General features: G+C 45.3%; 1 protein-coding gene across 1 annotated transcript; it reads right to left on the bottom strand.

Moving 5' to 3' along the window:
• Positions 1-134: 134 nt before the first annotated feature.
• LOC140106156 (glutathione S-transferase P 2-like) lies at positions 135-7458 on the bottom strand. Its single transcript, XM_072130427.1, has 7 exons — positions 7337-7458; positions 7168-7203; positions 6205-6317; positions 4699-4786; positions 2256-2359; positions 591-698; positions 135-509 (listed from the first exon to the last, which is right to left on the bottom strand). Coding segments are annotated over exons 1-7 (636 nt in total). The 5' UTR covers positions 7338-7458; the 3' UTR covers positions 135-323.
• Positions 7459-13281: the final 5823 nt, after the last annotated feature.

The following is a 13281-nucleotide window of genomic DNA, read 5'->3' as shown; positions in this document are numbered from 1 at the left end:
GCACGAGTGCATTAGGTTCGCCACCACTGCTCCAGGGTGATCCATACTGTGGCACCATCCATGACCGTGCATGTCCAGGGATAGCGTCAATCATGCACCTCTCAGGTGTTCCCAACCACTAGAGATTAAATCTATTCCAGTCACAACCTTTTATTGTCAGCAAATTTTATGTGCCACAAACTGTAAAGTTTGGCAAGAAAAGAGATAAAAAACCGTACAAGGCAAGACAAATTGTCATTACGAGTCTGGCAGTAGTGGCACATGGATGCAAGTGGATGCAAACTTTAATGTAAGGAAACAAAAAGTGTGATGACATCGGCTGGTCACTTGTGCTTGGGAGTGATGGGACGTCTCTTCCGACCTTCAGATTTTAGGTAATTGCTGAGATTTGTTCTCTTTAGCAGCCGTTCAACATAGCCGGACAGTAGAGGGTAGGGGGACAGACATGTTGGAGAAAGGTCCAGGTTGCATTGCAGAGTGTCCAGGAGATTGTAGTCCGCATATGTGATCTGTGGTAAAGAAGAATGAAGATCTGAGCGTGCTGTATGTAGACAATGTATAACGTCTATCAGCCGTGTGCCTATCCTTACCTTATCTCCCACCAGGAATTTTGTGCCTTTGTTATTATTGGAGAGAATCTTTTCAAAAAAACCAAGCCAAGTGGCCAGTTCTGTCAGATACTTTTCCTTGTTGGATTCCTGGAAGACATGACATGATGTTTTCTATCAGTATCTAAGGTAAGGAATATGCAAGATTTCCAGGAATAGTATGATATGTGTCCACAAACAGCTAGTATACCATTCATGCTCATTGTGGGGAGAAAAATAGAGAAAAGAACCAAGGACCTCAATTCCCCTTTATTAATTCCTCGTAAGACTGGCTCTTGGCAAATGGGCATCCTTACAAGGCGGCCATGATTGGCAAAGTCTCCATACGGAGAACTCTTACTTCCTGGCTTTAGTCCTACACTGTACTGAAGAGATGCAACCACATGGAAACAGTGCTGTCTACAACTGGGAATCTCTTCCTTCTGGAATAGATATACTGGTTTGGTTTTAATCCTACATCATGTCATTAGGCTTCCTGAAAGTCATGCTAGATGTCAAGGGAGCTGCCTTACAAGGTAGCTAAAAAAAGGTGTGGTTTTCTATAACCCATCCTGGAAAACCTATTCGAACATTTTGCTTACAAGGTGGCCTTAATTGGCAAAGTCCAGGAAGAAGAGGTCTTACTTCTCGATCGCGGCCCCTTGAATAATGGATCCAGTTTTGTGCTCCACATGCAGAAAGGATATAGGGGAGCTGAAGTGAGTTCAACCATGAGTGACACAGTTACTAACTGGTCTGTCTCATAATATAAGGCTCGAATATTGGGATTATGTATCTTAGAAAAAAATATGCCTTAGAGGTGACCTGATCTACATTTACTATCAGGGGACATGTATTATGAATGGAGATAAGTCAAGTGAGAAATGGACATATAAATGGGTTCTTTAAAGTTAAATACATACACCAGAAGCAGTGTTGGACTGGGTTTCCTTAGGCCCACCAGAGAAAATCTGAGGGCCCACACTTCATTATTCCCCAGGAAATATACTCTAGGAGCCTTCAAATTGTGTTGTTTTCTGCCAGACCTCTGGGGTTCAGTATTGGGTTGAGTGAGGGCCCACCGGAGGATCCTCTGGTACTCTGATGGGCCAGTCCGACACTGACCAGAAGTATACTACAGAGCAGGGCTGGACAAACACACTACATCTGTAGTCCTGTAGAACTTATCCCTAATGGCAGAATCAATATAATTGTCGATAGTTTTTGGGCTGGCCTTGTCCCGTTTTGTAAGCCACACCTTTTTAGACCTGGATATTGTATTTGCCGCTCACATCTCATATTCAGGACATGCTCATCAGATATAGGACCCAATATGCCTGGGGTATGTCTTAGAGCCTGGAGTATTTGAATGGGGTAGGAGAGAATCTCCTTTTCACAGGAGGTTCCGAAAGTTCAGAGAGAGTTAAAAAATTTGTGTGGGACACATCATTACGACCCTACTCTGATCACATATCTCCTATCCTATGAATCAGGAACAAATTATTTGGGTGGCAAATTTCAAAAATGTGGTCAAATTTGTACAACGTGGGACTTAGTATAAAATGAAAGTCTTTTGATGGTCCAATATGTTATAAAATATTATCCCGCAGGTTCTATAACGCAGCCACAGGCCAAGGTTTAGCCCTGCACATATTTTATCATACGTACATTTTCAAGAAATAGAAACTTGTAATACTTCATTCTCAGATCCTCCACTCCGTCGTTAATCATATCGATGATTGCGACTTCCTGATCATTGCTGCCGCTAATACCTGAGACATGGGAGAGATGAAGATTACTATGGAGAATGTATTAGACTTGTGGCTGAATAAACTGTGTGTAGGCAATACAGGTGTGATCATCCTTAAAGGTATTGGCCACTTTTCAATAAATCTCTTCCATTAGATGATGTTACCCAGTGTTATTGCTGTTTTAGCTCCTATCACTCCCTAGGCTGCTCAGTGCAAAATCCAAGGGTGTGGCCGAGGATTCTCTAAGCAGACACAATGGGGCAGATTTATTTACCCAGTCCCACTGAGATCCCGTGGTGCATTGTCCGACGTGGATTCGGGGCCGGCGCGATTCACTAACACCGTGCGCCCGAGTTCCTGCAGGTGTTGCTTCTGCGCTGACTTCAGCCGGAGTTCACGTTCTTCGTCCTGGTGCATGTAAGTGCTGATCTTGCGACACAAAATCTTTTTTAAATTCTGCGGTTTGTCCGAATCCGCCGGGTTGTCCGACAGCCACGCTCCCCGATTTATGTCTCGTGCAAGCTGGCGCCGATGCTCCAAAATCCGATCGTGTGTGCCAAATTCCCGGGGCAATTCAGCGCAAAATGGAAATATTCGGGAGACCCTTAGTAAATGAGCCCCATTATGAACCATCTAGTTCTATGGGGTGACAATGTGGTTAGATTATCAGGGTACAGATGTATATGCACTTTCATCTGACTTCTGACATTGTACCAACACACTGACACATAGAGAGATGAGACAGATCAGAGATGAGATGCATGAGATGAGAGACATTGAAGACAGAGACTGACAGACATTTACACTGTCAGCTCTGCTACATCTCACAGATATGTACCTGTCTACCCTCTTCCCCTGGATCACTTATATGCCTGGAGTTTGTAGTTTGCAGTTTGCAGCAAAATGTGCTGGCAGGAAGTGATCAGTGTCAGTGTCTGTGAGCTCCATGCAGGGGGCGGGGCTACAGGCACGGAGCAGAGAGACACAGAAATCTCGGCTCCACGCTGTCACATACAAACCCAAGATGGCTTCCCTGACCCTAAGTCAGAAGTTACAGGCTCATGTCTAGGAGCAACTGAAATAGTGTACAGCAGGACTGATAGAGACAGGTTGGAATTATATTATTCTCTGCTAATTGTGAATTAGAGAATGTGTTATTTTGTTATCCTGAGTAATTGTAAGAAACTTGTCTTTGTGGGAGGAAAACCCCTTTAACTGCATAGATCTGGACGATGGAACACATACAACCGCAAAAGTTAAAGAGGACCTGTCACCCCGAAAATGAGCCCCAACAAATGTGCCCCCCATAATCCTCTCTCCAGCTCCTTTCTCCCCAGCCAGTTTTTAAAAAATGTATTTGTGCTAAGTTGATTTAAACCGATCCGACCTCTTACTAAATAAGAGGTCGGATTCTTATATCTTGTGTCAGTGCATTCGGCCTTATTCATTAGGGGGCCGGCCGACACTCCCCCAGCATGCCCCCTGTCTGCGGGGACTTGTATACACAGCGCGGCCGCGCTGCATTGACAGTGGCTGTGATTCTTCAGTGTCTTTGCCTCCTTTGAGAGCTTCAGCCTTTTCCTGTTCTCTCCATGCTGCCCTCTGCATATATACACAACTTCCTCTCTCACTGCTCCAGCCTATCCTCATGGCATCTCCCACTCTATCTTTCTTTGTTTCTACTGTGCATACTCACCGACAGAGACAGGAAGAGCGGAGGGGGGGGGGGGTGCAGGCTGAGTCATAACTCTCCTGCTACAGCTCCTCCAATTCATCAGAGCTAAAGTGTGTAAACAAAGAATAACGGAGGGTCTGCACGCAGCACTAAAGTAAGTAGCAGGAGCGGTGAATCACTTGATGAACATCCCATGGATTATTATTGAGGCAGTAAAGGCATACAGGCATGTATGTAAAAGAGTGGCCAACCCCTTTAAGCTCTATATACACTTGTTAGTTTTTGAAATTTTTTTCCAGAATAATAACAAAAAAAATTATGCAATTAAAAGTGGGTTCATCCCCTGGGAGGCAGATATTATAATGAAGCTTATTGATTCTTTGTTGCTTTCTATGTGCTTTATTATAGGATTCAGATCTGGCAAAAGAATGGCGACAATATTATATAAAAAAAGATATATCTAAGTTGTCAAACTGTCGTAGATATTGGATAAAGCTTCTCTGCTGTGACTGGAGGGCGATTCAACTGGGCGGTAATGGTGCGGCTCAAATATACAAGATAAATATGTGAACACAGCTCATGTGTAATACTTATAGGGGGACCTATTGTTGGGGGGGATGGCAAAATGTTAGTGGGCGTGGCATAGTGTGATAGAAATTGAATATCAGGATAATTGGCTCCTCACCATATTTGCGGCCCAGGTATCGCAGGATAGTGTTGCTCTGATACAGCACAAAGTCTCCATCTTGAAAACGAGGACATTGACCAAAAACCTGAGAAAAAGCCACCGCCAAAGATTTATGAGACGTATTTCAGAAAACAGCATAACAATGTATGGGGAACATGTCAACAAAACTGGAAGCGGAGAGATGACGATGAAAGGTACCACAGCATCTGTATTCCTGGAATTACTAGTTTTGTTGCTTCTTTACTACAGGTCAGTATTAGAAGGTACCGGGGTACTAGTGTCATGTTCCAAAACTGGTACTGAACTATGTGGTTCTAACTGGCTCTATTACTGTATATATGTGGTAACCCTGGTTCTATTACTCTATATATGTGGTAACCCTGGTTCTATTACTGTATCTATGTGGTAAGAATGGTTCTATCACCGTATATATGTGGTAAGCTTGGTTCTATTACTGTATCTATGTGGTAAGCCTGGTTCTATTACTGTATCTATGCGGTGAGTCTTGTTCTGTTACTGTATCTATGTGGTAAGCCTGGCTCTATTACTGTATCTATGTGGTAAGCCTGGCTCTATTACTGTAGCTATGCGGTGAGTCTTGTTCTGTTACTGTATCTATGTGGGAAGCTTGGTTCTATTACTGTATCTATGTGGTAAGCTTGTTTCTTTTACTGTATCAATGTAAAAAAATATGCAAATGCAACAAAATATGCAAATACATTTGAGAAGTCACTGGCTGCAGAAGTGAACCAGCTAGACCCACTCCCCAGCTGGCTAGGCCTCTTCAAAGCCCCTCCATGCCCCCCTGGTGTGGAGGTGGTGAAATGGGGAAAATAATCTCAAGTGTTAGCAATATACGCTTTCATTATTCTGGCATTTTGGCAAATATAAATAATTTTGGTTCCTGATTGAACTAAACTGGGAAAGTTTTATCCCAATTTCATGTCAGATGTAGAAGTATCTTTTTATATGGCCATATGGAATTCACCTATGACTAAACAAGGGCCGAGCACTCCTATACCCTATATACACTTTCCTTTACCATCTCCAAGGACAAGGTTTTGATCTATGAGCACGTGTCGCTCTTTTCAATGTACTAGGTTTAGTTCTGATGCTGTATCTAAGCAATAAGCTTGGTTCTGGTATTTTATTTATGTAATTATCATGGATTGTGTTTGGTATCTATGCAGTAAACTTGGGTTTGCTATTGTGTGTATATAGTAAGCTTGATTCTTGTAACATATCATCATCGATACATATAGCTTGGTTCTGGTGCTGAATCTATGTCATAAGCTTGGTACTTGTCCTATAGCTACAATAAAGTTGTTTTTAGTGCTGCATGTTTTAGCTTGGTTGTGGTCCTATATCTGTGTGGCAATGTTGGTTTTGGTCCTTTATCCATGTAGGTAGCTTGGTTCTGGGACTGTATCTATGTAGTAGGCTCATTTCTGGTACTATATACATGCACAGAACAGAGATATCTGAAGTATAAGATTTTCTCACCGCATTTTTCTTCAGATCTCGTATCCCTGCGGCCCAGTCCTGCATCTGCACCTCATCGTCAGTCCACGATGCTCCCTGATCCGCCAGCAGTAGTCTTATGGCCTCTGCCCTCCCTAGGAGAATATTCAGCATTAAATAAACTTCTAAGTAACAACAGCAATGACTGATTGGGGCTCATTTACTAAGGGTCCGCGGAACGCATTTCCGTCCGGTTTCCCGAATGCGGAGCATTTAACTTGAGTTTTTGGCGCACGCGATCAGATTTTGGTGCATCGGCTTTCATACGGCACAAATCGTGCGGCATGGCCGTCGGACGATGCGACGGATTCCGACAACGCGCGGGATTTAAGATCTCGAATTGTGTCGCAAGATCAAGCACTTACATGCACTGGGAAGGAGATGGTGAACTCCGGCGGACCTGAGCGGGGAAATGACACATGCAGGATATCAGGCGCACGATCTTGGTGAATCGCGCTGGACTTCATCTTCGTCGGACCATCCGGATTGGGGATCGCGACAGGACCGGGTAAGTAAATGTGCCCCATTGTGTTAATTTGACAGAACACGATGCAACAGATGAAACAAATCAATGAGGGCACAACACAGTGGTGACAATACTGAGGGGACTGTAAGGTGGGGGGCAAATATGGAAGGGGCACTAATAAGGTGGTGATTATTAGGGGTGGGGCACTTCTGACATGGTCATTCAGTGGTTGCACAAATAAAAGGTGGCACAGTTAGGGGGGGTCATTAAGAGGGGACACTAATAAAAGGGGAGAGACTTTAAATTACGGCAAAGTCAACCAATTGATTAGAAATATGTTGTATTGTATCAAATTTGAACGGAATGTGGCATGTAACACACTGCTAATACAAATTACAATAAGGAAAGTGCCCAATAAGTGCCCCACAGAGGAGGAAAACTAAAAAAACTAAATTCAACCAGGAGGGGCTTATCTTTACCTCTTATGGGGAAGTAAGTCAATGTGTATCCAGGCACTGCAAGGAAGAAAAAGGGTTAAAGCATGTAACATCTCAGCAATAGTATTTATGGCGCCAACGTCCGCTATAGAGCAGCGTATAGCGGCTCTCTACATATACACCAGCAGGTAGGAAAGCAGAGAATAATTACTTGTGTGAGTCGGAGACCTCGGCTGTGACTGTGTAGAGCACAGTCCACACCTCGCTACTGCCAGGATTTATAGGCCGGGAGATCTGCTGAGTCACTCTGAAGTCATGTGTAAAGGTGTCCGGCGACTGCCAGCTATACACCGCCATCACACCCAGCCCCTCTCCACTACAGCCAAGTCCATGTACCAACAGCCGCAACAATCTACAACCGGTTTTACTGTCTATTTTACTAGGAGTTTTCGAAACTAAAAAAAACACCAAACTTTTTACCATCATTGGGGATATTTATCACGGCTTCTACGTCATTTTTCTAGTTTAGTTTAGAAACTAGTGAAATAATCGCAGTGCACTGCAAGAATATGCGGTTATAATAGCGACCGCACCACCTCCACGCAGAGGGGCGCAACAGCCGGCAGAGTGGGTGGGCACTGAGAATTCCTGATCCCTGTCTATGTACTTCTTAAAAACCTGTGATCTGTTGTTTGCAGGTTTTTACACAAAAACCGTCCAGGTCGGACCTGACATAGATTTGCCTGGTGGGACACGGGGGCGTGGCCGCTATCATATGTCGGCGCACCAGCACTTACATATATATATCCTTATACTAACACATTCATATTATCATACACTGTGGGGCACATTTACTTACCCGGTCCAGTCACGATCCAGCGGCGGGTTCTCCGACGCTGATTCGGGTCCGGCCGGGATTCACTAAGGTAGTGCGCCCGATGTCCACCAGGTGTCGCTGCTGCGCTGAAGTCCGCTGGAGTTCACATTGCGCGTGTTCAGCGACACATTTTTTTAAAAAATTCGGCGGTTTTTCCAAATAAGTCGGGTTTTCCGACGGCCACGCCCCCGATTTCCGTCGCATGCATGCCAACGCGCCACAATCCGATCGCGTGCGCCAAAAATCCAGGGCAATTCAGGGAAAGATGGCACAAATCGGTAATATTTGGGTAACCCGACGAAAAATAGCGATCCGGGCCCTTAGTAAATTACCCCCATTTACTAAGGGTCGTGCTGCACTTCAGTTGGACTTTGCACCTTCTTCATGGCTAAAGCGGCTTGCACAGGTACTTAAGTAGTGGCTGCGTTGCAACTGTGGCGCATACAACCGTTTTGTGGCACAGCTGCGCTGCTTCCATGCGGCACAGATTATGGCGTTCCGTCTGACGATCCCACTGATTCGGACCGGGGGCCATATTTAACCTGCAAATTCTGTTGCACGCCCTATGTTAAAGGCGCAACACAAAAAAGATGGTGAACTCTGTCGGACCAGTGCGGGGAAGCGCCAGATCCATGATTTCTGGCACACAATCTTACTGAATCGCCACACCCAGCATTATAGACGGACAATAAACTTTTAGTGAACTGTCCGAATTTGTAAGTAAATGTGCCCCAATGTGGCTGACACTAGAGTGCATATAATACAGGTCATGGGGCGAATACATGAATCCCATACAATTATCTGTCTTCAATTGTCTTTGAGAATGTCAGACGCCATGAAATGTGGTTAATAATTCACAAAGGTCTCGATAACTAGAATAATACAGAGGACGCTGTAGAGTAATAGGTAACGTATAAATATAAATCCAGGTTTTGGGTCACTCGGTGTTGCATATTCTGACACGTTGCTTTATGTCTTGCTTTTTAGTTACAGTCTTTCCATCATTATGTGGATGGATTTTCTGCAGTTTTATCATTTTCTACATTGATTTACTGAGGGGGAGATTTAGCAGAAGTGTCTCAGTGCAGAACTGTTCTGGTGGCTCAGGGCAACCAATCAGAGCTCAGCTTTGATTTTACCACAGCTGTTTATAAAATGAAAGAAATAACATGATAAGGTATAATGTAAATCCTCCATTAAATGTCAGCTGCTTAACGCAGGAAGAGGTACGGCGCCGCCTCAAATCCACTCAAATAGACCAATCACCAGACCCAGATGGCAAACACCCCTGGGTGCTGGTACTGCGCGAATTATGTGCTGTGATAGACAGACCATTATTTCTAATATTTCAAAACTGGAGAGCAATAATAGAACATCATATGGGAATAAAGCTTTTCGTTAGTCGTTTCCATGGAACCAGGGAGTTATTCTGACGCCATATAAGGGGTCGGGAAGGAATTTTTCCCTGCTCCGGCCCAATTGGCTTCTGCCTTGCAGAGTTTTTGCCTTCTCCTGGATTTACTCAATATGATATATAGATTGGACTTGATGGACAATGTCTTTTTCTAACCTTTTTTACTACTATGATACTACTACTACTAGACTAACCCAGAATCACAGACAGGGTAACTTGGCTTATATAATCTTAGACCATGGTCTGTGGGGTAATCGGCCAACGACAACTATGTATTCTTCAAATGTAACGTGTTTCTGCAGACATTTACTCAATAGAAGAATTTTTTACCCTTACAGAGTATAAAAATTCTATAAAGAACAGTACCAACTTCCGCCACTTGGTGCTAGTCTAGTATCACATGTGCGCCACAGCATTGGCCATACATGGGAAACTGGAATGGCAAAACTGCAGACGTAGGTGATAAGAGATGTAGTTACATTTCTGGTTGAGTATGGGCCATTAGGAAGACACCTGAGTTGCCAGGACCAGTGATCAGTCCCACCTGGATCCACTTGCATGAATATCAAGTTAATTTAGTTGGGGCCCAAGTCCAGGACATTAGGCCCCGGTCACACCTCCCGCTAGCAGTCCGTTCTCAACGCGACGCTAGCACACAGAGGGGGATCCTCGGCCTGAACACACATGCGTTTCCAGGGAAATGCGTGCGATCGGCCTATCCCTGGAAAAGCATGTGCGGTCGGCCGATGACCGCTCCCCTGTGCGCTAGCGTCGCGTTAAGAACGCACTGCTAGGGGAACATGTGACCACGGCCATAGGGCGCGATCACACGTTCCGCTATCGGGCCGATCGCATATGCGTTTCCTGGGAAACGCATGCGAATGATAACCTGATCGCATACGTTTCTCTGGAAACGCATATGCGATCGCCCCAAACTCCGCCCCTTGTGCGCTAGCGTCGCGTTATGAACACGGCACTAGCGGAACGTGTGAACGCGCCCTTACACTAGATTGACGATTAATTTGCCTCATACCACTGGGAACAAGCTCACAGATCCTTTAAGTGAGAAAGTCCAACCCTGTATGGCCACGGACACACGTACCGCTAGGCGTCCATTCATAACGCAACGCTAGTGCATAGGGGGGAGGTCCTCAGAGAAGGTCCTCAGGGAAACGCATGCGATTGAAAAGCCGATCACATGCAGTCTCTGGAAACGCAAGTGCCTTCGGGCCGAGGACCGCCCCCTGTGCGCTAGCGTCGCGTTGTGAAGGGACGCCTAGCGGTACATGTGACTGCAGCTTATATCCTTCCATGTGGACTTTTCAAGCAAATCCTGTGTCTACCATTAACATACAGTATAATTTTTCTTGGTAGCATCTATTATTGATATCATAATTTCTACTTCTATATGATTTTGCACTGAATGTGTAAATTTGGAACATGTTGGTCCTGATATTATTATATTATGGTGTGATATGTGCTCACACACACAGTGCACATAGGGGATCCCCTGGGGTCCAATTACTCTCAGCTTTCCCTGGAAGTCACAGATACGGATCCTCTAGGGTGCAGGAGTATTTGCTGAGTCACAGTGAGAGTCCACCACATATTATCCCCCTACAAAGACTATGGAAAGAATCTTTGTGGATTTCATTACACTGTCACAGAGCAGTGAGAAGCCGGTGCCCCTGATATTCAGCATTATTATTATTATTATTATAGGTCTCATGCAGTATACAGGCTTCATTGATATAGGGCTGGATGTCTAGTGTGGTCCCTGGTGGTCGGGGGTGGTAAAGTGATGAATAGTAAGATCAGTGGTTCCTGGGATTAGGGGGATACAGTGCTTAGTGGTAACTTACCTGGTTGTCTATTATATTCCCTAGTGGTGTAAGATGGAATCGTTAGTAATGATAACATCCGAGGTTGTGTAGAGTAGAGTGATCCTTGGGATTTATGGTCATTTTATGAATACTAAAATCCTAGGTTGCCCTCTGTGCTCCCTGGAGGTCAATAAGCATAGACTGAACATTGTACATTCTGGAGGTCGGCAGTGATACATTGGGGTTCATTTACTAAGGGTCCTGTGGGCGCACTTTTGACGGATATTCCGTCAATTTCCGATCCGCGCTCCATCACGTCAGGGATTGTGTCGCATCCAATAGAATTTTGGCGCATCAGCGCCGGCTTGCACTTGACACAAATCTGGGGGGGGGGGGAGAGGGGGAAGGACCGTTGGACGATCCGACGGATTCCGACTATGCACGAGATTTAACATTTTAAATTGTGTTGCAGGACATGCACTTACAAGGACTGGGAAGAAGAAGGTGAACTCCTGCGGACCTCGGCAGGGAAGCGACACATGCAGGAACTCGGGTGCACGATTTCATGAATCGGGGCAAATGTGGATTCCGGCAGACAATGCACGGCGGGGAGCGTGCAGGGACCAGGTAAGTAAATGTGCCCCATTGACTATTGGTAACATTCCTGGTTGTCTAATGTGGTCTCTACGGTGATAAATGGTCCAATAATTCCCTCCTAACTCTGATTATGACATCAGAATAAATCCTGTAACAAGGATATCAAGTGGAGACATCTAGGCCCTCCCTGAACTTGTCTCGTGTCTCCATCACAACCTCCTGCGGCAGAGAGATCCATCGTCTCACTGCTCTTACAGTAAAGAATCCTGCCTTTCCTCTAGATCAGTGATGGTGAGCCTTTTAGAGCCTGGGTGCCCAAACTTCAACCAAAAGCCACTGATTTATTGCAAAGTGCCAGCACAGCAATTTAAGCAGTAATTCATTGAAAGTTTTTATACAACTTTCAATCATATCAGCCTCCTGAGGACACCAACGCAGTTGGAAGGAGGAGGGCAAATTCTATCATTGCAAGAAGATTCAGCAGGAAGATTCGTGAGTCCTATCCGGTGAACTCCGTTCTGGGGTGAAGGCCAGGGTGCCCACAGAAAGGGCTCTGAGTGCCACCTCTGGCACCCGTGCCATAAGTTCGCCACCACTGCTCTAGATGTTTCCAAGGTGTAAAAGATGATGAACAAAGATGTCTGGCTTCATGTAATTGTACAATGTAAGTAGATTGCCCCGTCTAAGGGTAACATTGGAGCAGATTTACTTACCCGGTTCATTCGAGATCCAGCGGCGCGTTCTCTGCGGTGGATCCGGGTCCGGCCGGGATTCACTAAGGTAGTTCCTCCGATGTCCACCAGGTGGCGCTGCTACGCTGAAGTTCCCCGGAACGCACTGAAGTGAAGGTAAGCGCGAGCCCCGCGACACTTTTTTTTTTTTTAAATGCAGCGGTTTTTCCGAATCCATCTGGTTTTCGTTCGGCCACGCCCCCCCACCCCCCGATTTCCGTCGCGTGCATGCCAGCGCCGATGCGCCTTTGCAGCAGCCGTCTGGCACTAGTTTGATAACGATAAGTTTACTGTCCATCGTTATCCCCGGTCTCTACCCTGTGCTGACCTGTTACTATTTATTTCCTATTCCATGTTGGATTGTAAATCATTTCTTCCTTGATCAGTAAGTAAAACCAAGGTCTGGCAGCAGCCGTGTCACGAGACAGTAACCGCACTGGATGAACTAAAGCACCCGTAAGAGAGGGAACCCGTCATTGGCGTCCTCCTCACTGACCAAATGAAATGTTGATCTTGATACATTCCCCCAGTGAGTATAGAATGTGGTGTACTCCTGACCAATTAGGGAAGGTGCACCTGGACTGGTGAATGCTGTTTTTAGGTTAGTCTCTGCACTATAGGGTTAACTTGGCACTTTATTGAGCTGGGTGTTGCTAGAGTGTTTTCTCCTCCCCTCTGCTTCCTGTTTCCTGGTTTTATAAGGGGCTGTCAGCG

The sequence above is a fragment of the Engystomops pustulosus genome, chromosome 11, assembly GCF_040894005.1.
Source record: "Engystomops pustulosus chromosome 11, aEngPut4.maternal, whole genome shotgun sequence".
Classification (NCBI taxonomy): Eukaryota; Metazoa; Chordata; class Amphibia; order Anura; family Leptodactylidae; genus Engystomops; species Engystomops pustulosus.
Note: the sequence above shows the minus strand (reverse complement) of the source record. Positions and strands in the feature narration are given on the sequence as shown.

Coding starts and splice junctions, on each gene's coding strand:
- LOC140106156 (XM_072130427.1), bottom strand. Junction 6,318..7,167: donor GACTTACTTCCCCATAAGAG/GTAAAGATAAGC, acceptor ATATTCTCCTAG/GGAGGGCAGAGGCCATAAGA. Junction 2,360..4,698: donor ATACCTGGGCCGCAAATATG/GTGAGGAGCCAA, acceptor CCCATGTCTCAG/GTATTAGCGGCAGCAATGAT.